This window comes from Microcaecilia unicolor, chromosome 3 (assembly GCF_901765095.1).
Source record: "Microcaecilia unicolor chromosome 3, aMicUni1.1, whole genome shotgun sequence".
Lineage (NCBI taxonomy): Eukaryota > Metazoa > Chordata > Amphibia > Gymnophiona > Siphonopidae > Microcaecilia > Microcaecilia unicolor.
In genome coordinates this window covers 181,249,586-181,267,114 of record NC_044033.1, presented here as the reverse complement: position 1 = coordinate 181,267,114, position 17,529 = coordinate 181,249,586, and the positions used below count along the sequence as shown (strand labels likewise).

At 49.3% G+C, this 17,529-nt stretch overlaps 1 protein-coding gene across 5 annotated transcripts in view; it reads right to left on the bottom strand.

Annotated features, from left to right (window-relative positions):
* Nucleotides 1–17,529, bottom strand: part of LOC115465871 (retinol dehydrogenase 7-like) — a 45,099-nt gene that overhangs the window by 8,649 nt on the left and 18,921 nt on the right. For all 5 annotated transcript variants that reach the window (XM_030196673.1, XM_030196674.1, XM_030196675.1 and 2 more), the window contains one exon: nt 8,029–8,189. In XM_030196673.1, the coding sequence (XP_030052533.1) occupies nt 8,029–8,189 (161 nt within the window). The remainder of the gene's footprint in view (nt 1–8,028; nt 8,190–17,529) is intronic.

Genomic DNA, 17,529 nt, shown 5'->3' with positions numbered 1-17,529 from the left:
TTTACCCTGCTAGCCGCCTGCCTTGACCTCTTGCCTGATTCTGACTACGCTGTTCGCTGCCTGCCCTGAACTGTTGCCTGTTATTGGACGTCTCCATTTTCCATCTGCCCTCTTCTCTCCTGGTCCCAGTCCGGGTCAGTTTGTCAACCCCGTGGTTCCTGAAGTCCCGTTGACCGCCTGCAGCTGGGGGCTTAACCGTTGGTGAACGGCGGTCGCCGCGGGTGAAGACTTGGGGTTGCACGGTTGTCCTTTGAGGTCCTTCGGGGCCTTACGGGACCTAAGGGCTCACCTTCTTTGCGGACAAGACAGTAACATGGCGGCTGCCACACAGCAGCACCCTGGCCGAGCTCCCCTTCTCTTCTGGCTTCCCCACTTGCCTGGATGACGTTGCGGGGGACCCAGCCCGTTATTGGTGGGGAGGCCGGAGGAGGGAGGAGCCTCAGTTGGTGTCCCTCTGCACCGTATAAAAGCTGCCAACGAGACGAGGGGAGTCTCTCCATCGGCAGCGAGTGGTGCAGGAGTTTCAGAGTTGAGTGTCGCGGTCGTCTAGTTTGGGCGTCCATTTTGGGCGTCCTTTCCCTAGGTCATCCATTTTGGGTGTCCTTCCCCGTGATCACCTTGCCTCGCGGCAGGACTTTCCGAAGGACATCAACGACTAGGAATCAGCGCCGCTTCCTGCCTAGATCTAATACATCGCGAGGCTCCCTCGGACAGAACAGCCACTTCCAGCCCACGGCAGCCAACTACAAGCCTACAACAACAGTGAGCGTCGAGGTAGTCTTTTTTTTGGCCATCCATTTTGGGTGTCTTTTCCCTAGGCCGTCCATTTTGGTCGTCCATTTTGGGCTCCCTCTTCGCGGTCGTCCATTTTGGGCTCCCTCCTCATGATCATCTGTTTTGCGTCCATTTTGGGCTCCCTCCTTGTGGTTGTCTGTTTCGCATCCGTTTTGGGCGTCTTGCCCCGCACGTTTTGAGAGGGCAGACCGCGTGTTTCAAACGAGGCAATAGAGAGACAGCCCTGAGGCACTCGCACCGCAGGGCGGACAGCTGCTCCTTCAGCCTTTGCATGGTAGACACAGGTCTCCAAGTGAACTGCTCAAAAAAAAACCGCTTAGAGCAGCATAGCAGACAATCCCCCTTCCACAGGAACCAGCTGCTTCGCCAGTGTTGCCGCATAACACCGCGCTGCAGAAAAGACCTCCCGACGTGCCAGGAATCATCATGCCTCGAGGTGCAAGAGTTTCACAACATCCTCCATGCCAGCCTGAAGATGTGCAAGCTGACATGGCAGCTAGACCACACCGCTCATCCACGAGGCAGCGCAGGCGCCCGGAGAGGTACATTGATTCAGCTGACCTTCCATGCCCACGTGCTCTTGTACCCTTGACTGCAGAGACTCACTGTCACCTGCCTCCACCCTCGACACTTCACGCCCCACTGGAGGAATGCATATTGGAATCCACCGTGCCAGGAGATGCCCTGCAACCACTGGCAGCCGCAGGTTTGACTCCACCGGCAGATAATCTGAGCGCTTCAGGATCCAATGTCCACCCTGGGCACGCACACAGAGCCAGTCCAGGTTCTCATCTGCAATCCCTCCCTGCTGCACAGGCAGCGGCATCGACTCGCAGATCTGAATCTCAAAGCAGGCAGACGCAACATGGATACAGCGCCAAACGACACAGATGCAGGTCATTCTCCAGAGACAGCAGAGATGGTTCTGATCCCCACACCCGGGATGACATAAGGCATTACAGAGACAGTACAAGATCCCACGGATCCAGGAGCAGCTCGGGATGTCGCAGATCCGGTGCATGCTCCAGAAGCCATAGATCCAAGTCCTGTTATAGGCATTACAGATCCCCATCGTGCTGCGGGCACCAACTCCATCGCGGACATCGTCGATCGCATGACCATCTCAGATCCCCCTCCTTTCCTGGGCAGGTCTGGCCCAGGTTTCAGAGTGTATGCAGTGAGCGGCGGGGATCCACAGCTTCACCTCGGCACAGACCCTCAATCACAGCTACTCGACTGCGGGGCCACAATCCCCCACGTGCATTGAACTGCACGACACTGCAAGATGCGACAGAGACAGTTCATAGGTGTCACAACACTCCAGCGGAGACATCCCAACAACACAGCATCCCCACGGGAGACAGAAGTCTTCACGCCCAAATTCCCGCGGCACCCCAACCGCAAATGAAGAAACATCAGATGGTTAAATGGGGGAAGAAAGGTAAGAAGCATAAGCATTCTGGCCGCTCCAGTTCCACTTCCTCCTCCTCCTCCTCTTCTTCCTCGTCCTCCTGCTCTTCTTCCTCACCCTCCCCTATCAGGGCACCCAATGCACCACCCTTGACACTCGCACCTGCATTCACCTATGGTGTTCCCCCAGAGCGCCTATGGAAGAGGGTTCCCAGGACCCTGAGGAAAAAGGTACAGCGATGACAGTACTTTGATATATTCAAGCTGGCCGAAGGCAGTCGTGGATGACATGCTAAGAAACGTGCTAAAAAGGGCGACCTGTTACCGGATTACAACAGAGTGCTCCCACGGAACCTTGCATGTTGGGTGATATCCTATGCACGCATGATGAGCATTGTATGCAGGAAGCAACGCGATCAACTCGATCCCATGCTCTGTTACCTTGAAGCAGTCATCAGCATCTATCGGGAGCATGAGTGACACGCCTGGCTGGCTTACGATGAACATTTTAGGGACAAAATGGAAGCAAACCCTAATATGGCATGGGATATGGATGACGGGAGCTTTTGGTTGCGAAATGTCCTCACGCGAGCCAACATTGCATCAAGACGTTCCTACCAGCACAGGGCTCCCCCTCCGGGAAAAAGGCAAGGGAGGCCTGCCACGCTTTCCCGGGAAGTATGCTGGAAGTACAATAAAGGCAACGGCATCATCCACGACTGCAAATTCAAGCACCTGTGCGCCACATGCGGTGTCCCACACCCCCTTGCCTTGTGTCCTAAAAAAGCAATGCCAAGACAGGGAGGACTGCCAAAACCCTGACCCATTTGCTAGGGCACCCATGCCCATCTGCTTGGACGCTATGAGGCCTTGGCTGGTGCGGTACCCCAACAACAGGCTGCAAACTTACTCCTGCGCGGCTTCCATGACAGGTTCCTCATATCATTTCAAGGCCCCATACTGTCGGCCACCCCTGCCCTGACATCTCGCTCCAGGTCCCGCCTAGCCCACATTATCTCTGGTAAGCTAGCAGTTGAACGAGCAGCAGGTTGCATTGCTGGCCCATTTCTCCATCCCCCTTTTCCCAGAATGTTTGTCTCCCCCCTTACAGCTGTCCCAAAGAAGGAACTTGGCAAGTACCGCCTCATCCACAACCTTTCATACCCCCCCCCCCCCCCCGGTCATTCAGTGAACGACTGCATACCAGATGGCGCTGCATCTGTCCAGAACATGTCCTTCGATTTGTCCTTGGCCTTGGTCCGGACGGCTGGATGTGATGCGCTCATAGCCAAGGTGGATATTGAATCCGCTTTCTGTCTGCTGCCTGTTCACCTTGACTGTTTCCCGTTATTAGGTTTCTGTCATGCCAACCTGTACTATTTTGACAAATGCATGCCCATGGGGTGTGCAGTATCATGCAACATTTTTGAGGCATTCAGTTCCTTCTTACATTGGGTGGTATCCCAGCGGTCGACAGCGGACACAATCATACATTACCTGGATGACTTCTTCTTCTTTGTCGGGCCCCGACTTTCCAGCACCTGCAGCGACCTCATGGATGTCTTCCACACAGTAGCCCATGAGTTCAGAGTGCCCATTGCGCGCAGCAAAACCACAGGACCCAGCTCTGTCATTACCTTCTTGGGCATTGAGATAGATTCGGCAACCCAAACCACCAAACTCCCGGAAGGCAAGCTGCATAGGCTAGCACGGAAAATCCTCAACACCCTTCATTCATCTAAGATCACCCTCCACCAAATGCAGTCTCTTATTGGCTCACTCAACTTTGCCTGTAGGGTTCTCCCCATGGGTAGAGTGTTTGGCCACAGGCTTGCGTTAGTCATGGCGGGCGTGTTGCGCAAGCACCACCATTTGCGCAAAACCCTTCCCATGAAGCAGGACCTCTGCATCTGGCTGCACTTCCTACTGGACTTCAACGGAAGAACTCTGATACAATCGGAACCAACTTCCAGCGTGGACCTCAACCTTTATACAGACGCTGCCGGGTCCATGGGGTGTGGAGCCTATTACAATGGGGCCTGGTTTGCCGTCCATTGGACGCAACAATGGACCCTCTGCGGTCTCACCAAGGACATCACTTTCCTGGAACTTTTCCCCATTGTCGCAGCTGTCCACGTCTGGGGCCCGGCGCTGGCCAATAGAAGTATTTTCTTTTGGTCGGACAACGCAGCTGTGGTAGAGATCATAAACAAACAAACAGCACGTTGCCCACATGCTACAGCGCTACTCAGGCATTTTGTGCTCTGTTGCCTGCAAATTAATCTGACTGTGTGAGAGAAGCATGTAACCGGGGTTGATAACTGCATAGCTGATGCTCTCTCACGTTTTCACTTTTCACTCTTTCAGCAGCTGGCCCCTGCAGCAAACAAGGAACGAACTCCAGTTCCCAAACAACTATGGCAGCTGGTAGCAACACCGAGCACTTACTCATCACCAGCTCCTTAGCCGCTTCTACTCTGTGCACCTACCGGCGTGCCTTTCACCAGGTGTGCAAATACCTCCAGAGCCACAGGTGGAGAAGGGGAACGGTTCCAGATCACCTTGTTGCTTGTTACATCGCGGACGCCTTCAAAGGGGGCGTCTCCAGGACAGCGGTCATCTTGCGCATTGCCGGCTTCTCCTTCTTTGCCAAGCTGTGCCAGTTTCCTGATCCGGACGCTGTTGAAAGGATGGGCGCGGTGCACTCCGGTGCTCCCAGACAGCAGGCGCCCCATAAAGCACGAGATGTTCCATCGACTATGGTTAGCGCTGGAAAAGGCTACTAGACTGCGCTGTACAGGGCGGCCTTCTTCGCTGCTCTACGCATAGGTGAGCTTACTGTGCAATCCAAGTACAAACCAACGGGAGCCCTGCAGATGGATGACATCTCCATAACGCAGGGGCAGGTCTGTCTGTGAGTCGCTAGGTCCAAGACGGATCAGGCGGGGAAGGGGCACACCATTACCGACCTGCCCGCTAGCCAACCTCGCAGCATACCTAAAGATTAGACTGCCAGCAGGTCCACCCCTTTTGCTGCATCAGGACGCCAGCCCCTCACACGCTTCCAGTTTACGGCTGTCTTTAGACAAGCTCTCCTGGAAACTGGCCAGCGCCCCGACAACTATGGGACTCATTCTTTCCATATAGGGGCAGCAACTACTGCATTCCGGCATGGCCTCTCCGCCCGTGCGATCAAACAGCTGGGCCGCTTGAAATCTGCAGCATACCAAACCTACATCAGACCATCACCTGCTGCGAGCACGAAGCAATACAGCTAATTTCTTCCTTCCTTTTGCAGGTCTCCAGCCGCACCCAGGGGCAGTGTGGATCTTCGGACACTCCTACATTGCCAATGCTTGCAAGCACTTGACAGCGCGGGGCAAGGGCCTGCACCTGGGGGTTGGACAGTAAAGGGGCGACACTTACATGGATCGGAATTCCTGGCATGAGATGGCACCAGCTTCTGCCATCTGTCCTCCGGTTACTAGATGCCGCGCCCCATCCAGATGTCCTACTCGTTCACTTGGGGGGCAACGACATTGGGCACACTTCGTGCCACCGCCTGATAGCCATGGCAAAGCAGGATCTCCTGGAACTGTCTGTGCTTATGACTGGGACCACTATCCTCTGGTCGGACATCATACCGCGATGGCATGGATCTGCTTCCAGGTTGTGGTCCAGAGGTGTAACCAAGGTCAATTGTCAGATTGGCACGTGGGTGGAGCAACTTGGCGGAGCAAAGATCTGGCACCATTGGGCTTCCCCTCTCATTCATGGCTATTTCCTCCCTGATGCTATCCATCTCTCGGAAGTAGCGGATTACCTCCTTCTTAATGACTTTCAGGAGGCGCTTGAGGGATTTTACTGAAAAGGACTGGGAAAAGAGGGGGAGACTTGGAAGACCTTGGTGTTCAGGCCCCCTGGATTGTGGCGGAGGCACCCGAGCCTGGGAATTATAGGATGTGCTGGAACAACAAGTGAAAGGAAGATTGGCCGTTTCAGGCAAGGGACAGGAACACTCACTAGTGGCAGACCAATTACCTCGCTGGCTATACATGGCAGGTGGCGCACTGGTCAGGGAGTGCAGTCCCAAGTAGATGGACGCTTGGCCACGTTGGGGGCAGAGTCATGGCTGGCCGACGCGTGGGGCGGTGATGCAGGCTCTCTAGCTGGAAAGGCATGGTGGAGGGCAGAAGCATCTGCAACGCCAAGCACAAGGCTCGGGTGCTTCCTAGGGATTGTGAATAAAATAGGGGCAGCGGAATCTATAGGGTCGTAGTATTAACAGTTTGGGCAGGGGAAGCAATAAGATTTCTTCTACCCTGAATAGAATGGCATGTTCCCTTTAGATGATTAATTATTTTGACCTAGTATTTGTTCAGACTGTTTTACACAGTCTGGGCAGAAACAAGCTACATGATCAGAAAGACACCCGGGATTCAGTGGATATAATGATATAGTTTATTAGCATCAGTATCTTACCCAACGGCAGTACAGGCAAATTAGGCATTCATCTCTGGAACACGATGGGACCACGCTTCACACAGCAGGTGCAGTCTGTCCTCTCTCTTCAGCCTTCTGCTCCCTCTTCTCCTATACCCTAGCAGACTTGCCCTTTTTAAACCCTTCTGGCTCTATTCATTCCTATGGAACCTCACTTTCTCACCAGAGCTCTTCGGCCATTATCAGTTGATAATGATGAGTTCATATGTTTCCAAACTCTAAATATTAACTTAAGATGTTCAGGGCAACATCTGTGAATTAATGACTTCACATGTCATTTCGTTCTCTTCAGCTCCCCCCCCCCCCCCCTACTTGCACCTGACCCACCACTATCTTTCATTAGCCAAAACATTCCTGCTTGTGACTTTCTTGCTAGCACTAGTCTCGTTATTGTTTACAGAGCAGAATCCACCTCCCCTGTCAGCTCTCTGAGAACTTACTTCAGCTCTTGCTGCAGTGAAATGTATCTCTGTGTCAGAAGTGATCTATGATTTTTAGAGGCCTTGCTCTTAGCCTGAGCCCTTGGCCTGTATTTCACTGAGAGCAAGTGACAGCATATTTCTACAACTGTTTAATGTGTTTTCAATAAAGCTGTGGCCATTTATTCCCAAAACGAAAATCTGTCTCATGCTTGATCTGTGAGTGCGTTAAGGGGAAGAGTGAGGGGGAGGGGGCGAGAAGGTGTGCAGCCTGCCTATGTTACTGGACAGTGTGGGGAACTGCCCGATTAATGCTGAGTTAGCACTGCACTAGAAATAATGGAATTATTTTCTGTAGTGCCGGAAATGGCACGTGCTTGAGGTGGAACTACTACTGCCAACTGCTGCGTTGGGCTGGTGGTAGCTCTGTGTTGCCATGGAGCAAATCTGTTGCCGTGCAGCAACCCTTTAGTAAAAGGTCGCCTTGGTGATGCTGTCCATCAGTGAAGGTATATGGCTATTAGGTGCAAATGAGGCAGGAAATGCTTTTGAGAATAAATAATGTTTTGAGCATCGCCTTAAATTTTTGGAAAGAAGGTTCCAAATGCAGTTCAATGGGTGTGGCGTTCCATAGTGAGAGGCAACAATTGCAAAACAAGACTTTCGGGCAGAGTGTGCGCAGAAATGAAGGAACCACAAGAAGGTTATATTGAACAGATTGTAGCATGCAGGCTGGTAAATAAGGAACAAGAAATCTGTGGAGAAATTGTATGAAATCTTGACAACTTGCCCTTTGCTTAGTAGCCCCATAAATGGCACTAATATCATAAAAGATTACCTTCCCAAATATATATGTTTTCAATTTTTCCTCTATCCTTTGGAAAGAGAGCAGAAAACTCACACTTAGAGAAGTCCTGTCCATAGCTTTCCTTGGTCTCTGCTGGCAAGCGGCTCCAGATCTTTGGAACAATTTCTCCAATGTACTTGGGATTCACGATTACGGTTTTGAAAGAACCAGGCTCGATGATGGAGACTTTCACTCCGAAGGAGCACAGCTCACGTCTGCAATGCAAACATTATTATTTCCTTTCTTCTTATAGCTTTAGGACTCACCTTTATCTATCCTGCCTTATCTCCTCTCCCATCCTAGCTCCCTTCACGCATACAAATGCACATAAAAGAGAAAAGACCTCTTAAAAGTGCTGATAGGGGAGAAAAGTCACCATGGAGGTAACTTTTATAAAGAGCAGTCTAATTTTAGGCAGCAAAAATGCAAAGTTGCATACCTTTAATAGGGATACTTTGTAGGCAACAGGGGAATGTAGACACACTCCATGGCCATCTGACAGAGCCTTGTGTGCCAGAGCTCTTCTCCAACTCAGAGAAGTCTAATTTTGACCTCTCTGATCATGTGTGGGAGTTCCCGCACTGCCTGTTGCCCCTTCCTCTTCAGTCCATAACCATGCAAAGATGTAGTTAGGAATTGAATAGGTTTTTTGAGTGGATGGAGGAAGGGTGACTGTAGCTACATTCCCTTGCTGTCTATGGAGAACCTCAATTACAGTTAAACAACTTTGATTTCTCTGTAGATAAGCAGGGAAATGCAAGCACACTCTTTGGTGAGTCCCAAGCTGAGGGTCACATAACTTTTATTTTGGAGTGGCCTTTGAGTGATATTTTGGGTAGTCATGCACATATAACTGCTTTGTAAAAGTTTGCAATGGAACATAAGAACATAAGAATAGCCACACTGGGTCAGACTAATGGTCTATCCAGCCCAGTACCCTGCCCCTAACAGTGGCCAATCTAGGTCAAAATCACCTGACAGAAACCCAAATAGCAGCAACATTCCATGTATCATGTCCATGCTCACACTAGTTCTTTCTATGGAGGATGGCTTGGAAGGGGAAAGGTGGTGGGGGGTGAGAAAGGTTGCAGACAGATTGGGCTGATGGCTAGGGAAAGGGAGGGGTTGCAGTAGAGGCTGCAGATAGATTGATCTTACACAGACAATACAATGTGCTTGCAAAGCAAATGGCTCACACAGTCATTACAGAGGCTTTGTGCAGCACATTATTTCTTCCTGTCATTCTTAAAATAAACACAAGGTATCCTTTTGAAAGAAAAAAAAAAGAAAGAAAAATGATGAGTCCGGGGCTTAAATACCTATCTTCTTTCCTGTGAGAAAAAAGTTAAGCTGCACACATTGCTCCAAGGCTGTAGGGGGTAGTGTCAGGGTTTTTTTTACATCACTTGCAGTCATATGACTCCATCCAAGATGGTGGCCAGTATTGGAAACAGGAAGTGATGTAGTGCATCCGATGGTAGCTACCATCTCGGGAAAAGGGGTGTGGCTATGACATGATGTCACCAAATGGGGAGGTGTTTGGGGCGGGGTCATGCATAAAGGAATAGTGTTTGGGGTGGTGCTATGCAAATAAGATGGGGTCAGGGGCAGGATTATATATAAGGGACAGGGCTGCAACATCACATCCAATGATGTCATCAAAGGGGTGGGGTATGGGTGGGGATTAGGCGTGTCCTAATTGGCTGTCAGGACCAGAAGTTGGTGTGGCCACCTGTCAGGAATATGCAAATTAGCTTTGACAAATGCCATTGAGATATACTACTTAGGATCTATGTGTATGACAGAGTGCACACAATGAATTTAGATGGGGGATATGTGAGTGAGATGTGGAAATGACATCTAGCATTTTTATCATGATCTCACAATGACTATTTATTGATGTAGGTATTATGGGGCCGATATTCAAAATGATTTAAGTGGGCAGGAGAGGCTTTGGCTGCTTAAATCGCTCCTGGCCATCAAACTGCCGATATGTCAGCAGCACTTAACCAGACAGTGCCATTGAAAATCAGGTCTGGTACCAAAAAAAGTGGGCAGGTCAGGGGTGGTACAGGAGGTGGCATTGGGGAGGAGCCAGCAGTTATACGGGTATCGCCAATATTCAGTGCCAGACCCTGCATAGCTAATTCAGTCAAGTTAGGACAGCTGAAAAGCTGTCCTATAAAGACCAGGTTAGCCTGCGGGTCCCAGTAGTGAATATTTATCGGGACCCGCATTAAAAAAAATGATTCCAGTTTCCCTCCACTGCCTCTCCACTCTGTAGTCCATAGCCTCCCTCCCAAGCTACCTAGGTTCACACCTCCCTCCATCCCCAGCCCCCACCTCCAACCCAGAATAGGTCTTCCCGGGCCTATCTGAGGTCCCTAATGGTCCAGTGGGGGTAGTGGGGGCAGGACTGAAGCCTATTTGCTGCAGATCCATTATTGCTGTTTTATGCGGGTCCCAGTTGAATATCAACTGGTACTCGTATAAGCTCCAGTGGCCAGGCCACATGTCATTAGCCCCAGATATTCAGTGCCAGTGCCCAGAAATGGCTTGGCACTGAATATCTGAAGCTAATTTAGCTGGAGATGGACAGTGTTAAAAAAACTCCACTGATCACCACCGGCTGAATATCAGCCAGTATACAGTGGTGGAAATAAGTATTTGATCCCTTGCTGATTTTGTAAGTTTGCCCACTGACAAAGACATGAGCAGCCCATAATTGAAGGGTAGGTTATTAGTAACAGTGAGAGATAGCACATCACAAATTAAATCCGGAAAATCACATTGTGGAAAGTATATGAATTTATTTGCATTCTGCAGAGGGAAATAAGTATTTAATCCCTCTGGCAAACAAGACCTAATACTTGGTGGCAAAACCCTTGTTGGCAAGCACAGCGGTCAGACGTCTTCTGTAGTTGATGATGAGGTTTGCACACATGTCAGGAGGAATTTTGGTCCACTCCTCTTTGCAGATCATCTCTAAATCATTAAGAGTTCTGGGCTGTCGCTTGGCAACTCGCAGCTTCAGCTCCCTCCATAAGTTTTCAATGGGATTAAGGTCTGGTGACTGGCTAGGCCACTCCATGACCCTAATGTGCTTCTTCCTGAGCCACTCCTTTGTTGCCTTGGCTGTATGTTTTGGGTCATTGTCGTGCTGGAAGACCCAGCCACGACCCATTTTTAAGGCCCTGGCGGAGGGAAGGAGGTTGTCACTCAGAATTGTACGGTACATGGCCCCATCCATTCTCCCATTGATGCGGTGAAGTAGTCCTGTGCCCTTAGCAGAGAAACACCCCCAAAACATAACATTTCCACCTCCATGCTTGACAGTGGGGACGGTGTTCTTTGGGTCATAGGCAGCATTTCTCTTCCTCCAAACACGGCGAGTTGAGTTCATGCCAAAGAGCTCAATTTTTGTCTCATCTGACCACAGCACCTTCTCCCAATCACTCTCGGCATCATCCAGGTGTTCACTGGCAAACTTCAGACGGGCCGTCACATGTGCCTTCCGGAGCAGGGGGACCTTGCGGGCACTGCAGGATTGCAATCCGTTATGTCGTAATGTGTTACCAATGGTTTTCGTGGTGACAGTGGTCCCAGCTGCCTTGAGATCATTGACAAGTTCCCCCCTTGTAGTTGTAGGCTGATTTCTAACCTTCCTCATGATCAAGGATACCCCACGAGGTGAGATTTTGCGTGGAGCCCCAGATCTTTGTCGATTGACAGTCATTTTGTACTTCTTCCATTTTCTTACTATGGCACCAACAGTTGTCTCCTTCTCGCCCAGCGTCTTACTGATGGTTTTGTAGCCCATTCCAGCCTTGTGCAGGTGTATGATCTTGTCCCTGACATCCTTAGACAGCTCCTTGCTCTTGGCCATTTTGTAGAGGTTAGAGTCTGACTGATTCACTGAGTCTGTGGACAGGTGTCTTTCATACAGGTGACCATTGCCGACAGCTGTCTGTCATGCAGGTAACGAGTTGATTTGGAGCATCTACCTGGTCTGTAGGGGCCAGATCTCTTACTGGTTGGTGGGGGATCAAATACTTATTTCCCTCTGCAGAATGCAAATAAATTCATATACTTTCCACAATGTGATTTTCCGGATTTAATTTGTGATGTGCTATCTCTCACTGTTACCAATAACCTACCCTTCAATTATGGGCTGCTCATGTCTTTGTCAGTGGGCAAACTTACAAAATCAGCAAGGGATCAAATACTTATTTCCACCACTGTATATCTATTGTAATAACTGTAATCCTGGTAGCAAACCCTCAGGGGGATGGTAGGCTCCCTTCAGCAGTCCAAAAACAAAGTCCTTCCATACGACACAGTTTTAGTTCAAAGCAGTTTATTTCCCCTCCTCCACAAATTTCAGTTCAAAGGGGTTAAGGTCTCATTCAGTTTCAAAACAAAGCAAAAAAGGAAAAACCCTCCCTTTAAATCCAAGCTCTCCCGCCTGGGTTTCAGTTTTAAAAGTCTTTCCGCTTGGGTGGTTGCAGAATGGCAGTACACCTCCCACAACACAGCTACTTGACTCCTGTGACCACCCACTGCCTTCAATCCTCACAACTCTGCCCCAAAGTACAATTACAGTCCATGTCAACCGGTTCCTCCAAACCTGGTGTGCTGGGCCCTCCAGACTCTCCTTCCTCCAAGGACTCCATTAACTCTGCTTCTCTGCTAGGCTGTTGGTTAGAGACCTCCTCCTCCTCCCAGGTGGAAGGAATCTTGTACTGATTTCTGACCCAAGGGAATTGAGCTTTGTCATCACGGCTCCCCCTTCTGTCCCTCGTCTGCCATAGCAGCTGCTCTTTCCAGTCCTTTTCCCCCTCCCTTCCCCGTGGTGTTCCTACCGGGTTTTGGGACCTACCCCACCGATTCCTTCTCCCAGGGCCTTGTGGGGAATGTAGTCTGGCCCCATACCTCCTCCTGACCTGCTTAGACCCTCCAACCTCCTTACACTATTCATTAGGATTTACAGGTAACAGTTGATAACCAGAGCAACACATCTAGACAAAAACACATACTGTGGCATGGAATGTCACTGACAATATCAATGTGACACCTGCTAGAACATCCCAATGGGCCACAAGGGTGAGAAAGTCAGGGAATAGTGCTAGTTGGAGTGATGTAGAATCATAAGCACAGGTCAGCACCCCAGCACAGGTCAAAAAGGGCAGAGGCTAACAAGCTGGTGCGATTCTGGAATCTATCAGAGATTGAGAAGCCTGTAATTTATTAAAGAACATGAGCCTGTGTAAACTCAGGAATTTATGATCTATTATGATACCCTTACGGGCAAGCAGGCTTGGGAAAGAAACTAGTATACACAACAAGAGAATGTGATTTAGCAACTTAAGGGAAAATAGATGATGAAAACAGAGAACAGAATGATCTCTGAGGAAGATAAGTGCTAAAGTAATGTGAAGCATTGCTTAACACAAAAGGTATAAAAACCGCTGTACCAGAGCAGTACATTGGAGAGACAGTGGCAGACCACATGAGAAACTAGCATTTGTAATTGTAATTTTCTCTTGGTAAGTAATACAATTTTTAACATTGCTTTCTCATGTGTGTAGCCTTGTATTTTATCTCTCTAAAGCTGTTATATTACATATTATAGTTTAGGGAGGTAGTAAAAATACTAAACACCACTAGTCTTTCAACACTCCACAATACTGAGTAGTGGATATTTGGGACACTGGAGTGAGAGTGGAAAGACAGTGATAATCCTAGGGTGGTACAAGGGACCCCATTATTAACAGTGACTAGCAGATAAATTTTCTCAAAAAACTGCCTGAGAGACTTAGACTTGAGGGAAGAGGTAGGGCTATCTAGTCTTTCGTACAGGGAAAAATATATTATGCTATCAAAGCTGGCAGAAAAATGTAATGATTGCAGAGCCTATGACGTGAATGACAGTGAATAGAATTGAGGAAATAATGTTCAAAAAGGTGCTACGGACCTTGGACATACTTCTGCTAGGTTTTAACAAAAGTCAGTATCATACAGGTATGTTATGTTAACAGGGATTTATTACTTGCCAACGATCTTAAGTAGATTCAAAATGAGTTACAAATTGCACAAAAAAAATAAGAAATAAGACTGATAACAACTATCAGAAATTACAGATAAAAAAACAAATTAAAAACTTAACATAGTAATACTAAAACCTTCAGGGCTTGGCAAACAAATACGTTTTTAGGGTTTTCCGGAACAAAAAATAATTATTTAATGAGCGATGCTCAAAAGGAAGTTTATTCCAATACTGACCTGCAGCAAAAACGAAAGATTTAGAGAAAACAGTTTAAACCATACACCCTTAACAGACTGAACAGCTAACAACAGATCAGGGGCGTATCTGCGTGGGGCCACAGGGGCCTGGGCCCCCGCAGATGTCGCCCTGGCCCCCCTCCCCGCCGTCAACCCTCCCCCGCTGCTTACTTTTGCTGGCGCCGAGGTCCGACCCGCAATCGCCGTTTTTCGTCTTCCTCCGTGGCCATGCTTCCAGGAAGTAACGCTGCAGTGCTGATTCGTTGAATCCAGTTCGGCGTCTGACGTCAGACGTCGAACTGGATTCAACGAATCAGCACTGCAGCGTTACTTCCTGGAAGCATGGCCACGGAGGAAGACGAAAAACGGCGATTGCGGGTCGGACCTCGGCGCCAGCAAAAGTAAGCAGCGGGGGAGGGTTGACGGCGGGGAGGGGGTGGAGAGAGGAGGCGGCGGCGGCGGCGGGGGGGGGGGGGGGGGGAGGGAGGCAAAAATGTGCCCCCCCTCTCTGGCTCTGGCCCCCCCTACCGCCGGATTCCAGATACGCCCCTGCAACAGATAGTTACAACTCCTAGAAGTCGTCCTATTAAAAACAGTGCAAACTGTGCGCTATGTCAGTGCTTCTCAGACCTCGCCAGGAGGCACACCTAGCAAGTCATATTTTCAGGGCTACGTAATGAATATACATGAGAATAATTTGCATATATTGGACACTGATTGTATATTCACAGTGACAATCCAGTGTGCCTGTAGGAGAGGGGTGAGAAGCATTGCCCTATACTATTTATAGTATTTTGTTTTCACTTTGTACAATGCATGTAATCTCTCTACTCTGTGAGGCCGATATTCAAAGCAACTTAAAGCAGCCGGAGCCTTACCCACTTAAATGGCTTCCTGCCACCTAACCGGGGATATTCAGTGGCATTTAACCGGACAGTGCCACTGAATATCCTCTGAGACCACCCAAACCAAAAGTGAGCAGGTCAGGGGCAGAGCTTGGGGTGGCAACCGCATAGCCAAGTGGCTTCATTTAGGACTGCTCAAGAGCTGTCCTAAATAAGGGTGCTTAGCTATGCAGGTGCCAGCTCTGAATTTCGAGCTGGCACCCGCATAACATTTTTTATTCTAAAAATAAAAGCCCCTGAGCCCCCTTCTGTGCCCCAACAATGTCCCCTCTTTCTCTCCTTCCCTACCCCAGCCCACATTAAGACCCCCGTGCAAGACCCCCTCTGCCTCCCCCCAACCTACATCCCTGGTAGTCCAGCGGAGTCGTTAGGGGCAGGAGCACAGCTCCCTTGCTTCTGCCCCTTGCAGTGCCTCTGTAAAATGGCTGACGTGACCTCTTGTGGTCAGTTAGCATCGCTATTCAGTGCTGGTGAAATGGAAACGTTTTGGAAGATTGTTTTTCAAGCTCTGTCTGTATGACTGATAGTGTACTCTCTCATTAAAAGTAATTCTGTTTATGTGAAAATGATTTGGTATGTGTGGGAAAGTGAGAGGCATGTTTCTAAGTCAGGAGATATGACACCTGGCCAATGTTTTGTTCATCTGACCAGAGAACATGTAAACACATTCTCAAGCACATTCTGTAATCTTCCTTAGCTCTGAAAATGAGTTCTAAGCCTAATAAAAAGGGAGGCCTCTTTGCAGGATGCTTTGAAGCTCACCTGTGAGTAGACGTACTGCGTAGGGACTGCATTTCTTGGTAAAGAGACTCCTAGCTTCGCTGAAAAGGGGCTTCCTCAGTTGATGAAGAAGCCTGGATGTAGTGATGTATGACCAGTGATGTGATGTATATATATCTCTTTATAATAATTGGTCAATCTGCCTCCCTGGATGGCTGGGTTTGTAACCGTATGCTAATGAGCTTACCTCAGCTTGCCTCCAGCGTTCCCTTCCCTCTCAGTATCCCGCCCTTGTGGAAAGATGGCATGATGTCAGAGGAGGGCGGGATACTGAGAGGGAAGGGAAGGCTGGAGGCAACGTGAGCCAAGCCTGCTGCTGCTGTGACCTGAGGTAACATGAACGGTTTAAAGGCAGGGCGACAGGAAGGACAAGAGGGCTGTTGTGGGAGAGAACAGGCAGGTGAGGGCTGGGGTTCAACTCGACCTTTGGTGCTTAAAACGGAGGCAGGTGGGGGCTGGGGTGCCTCACTGGACATGGATTGGATGGGAGGAGAGGGGAATCGCTGGGATGGGATGGGATTGAAGGGAAGACTCGCTCGACATGGAGAGGAGGGCAGGGCAGGGGACAGAGGAAAAATCGCTTAGATGAGAATCACTGGCCATGGATGGGATGGGAGGGGAGGGCAGAGGAGAATTGCTGGATATGGATGGGAGGGGAGGGCAGGGCAGAGGAGAATCGCTGAACATGGATGGGATGGGAGGGGAGGGCCGGGGAGGGGAGAATTGCGGGACACGGATGGGATGGGAGGAGAGGGCAGGGCAAAGGATAATTGCTGGACATAGATGGGATGGGAGGGCAGAGCAGAGGAGAATCGCTGGACATAGATGGGATGGGAGGGCAGGGCAGAGGAGAATCGCTGGACATGAATGGGATGGGATGAGAGGGCAGGGGAGGGCAGGGCAGAGGAGAATCACTGGACATGGATGGGATGAGATGGGAGGGGAGGGGTGAATCGCTGGACATGGAGGGGAGGGCAGGGGAGAGAGGAGAAATCACTTACACGAGAGCCTTCCTAGGGCCGGTTTCATTTTTCGCAAAATGGGTTTTGTTGCTTGTGTATGTGTATGTATATATATATATATATATATATAGATATATATATATATATTGTATTATATGTCTTTATTATTGCTTCAACTATATAGATATGTATATTTCTTAATCATTGTTTATCTTAGACAATAATGACTTAAACACTCTCCGTTTGAAGTGAACCTCTAATAAAAGTCTCATTTACCTAATACGAATCCAAAAGAATCCACAGTAATATCTGAAGGAGTCTGTGTTAGTGATTGAGCAGGCTGTACTGCTCAAGCAAAACAGCTGGGTTAAGCAATTAAATAGGATCGTGTACATAGCAGTCCTATTTTTAACCGCTAGAAACTTAACCAGTTAGCGCTGAATATTGGCTTAACCAGTGGCCAAAAATGAAGAAGGATATTCAACATCGGTCACCAGAAATGGCCTAGCATTGAATATTCGGGTTAGCGCCGAACGTGGCATTTATGTGGGCTGCCTCCCACCAGTTGAATATCGGCCCCGTATGCCTATCCAGTCTGCCATCCATACCATCCACTATATTTTCCT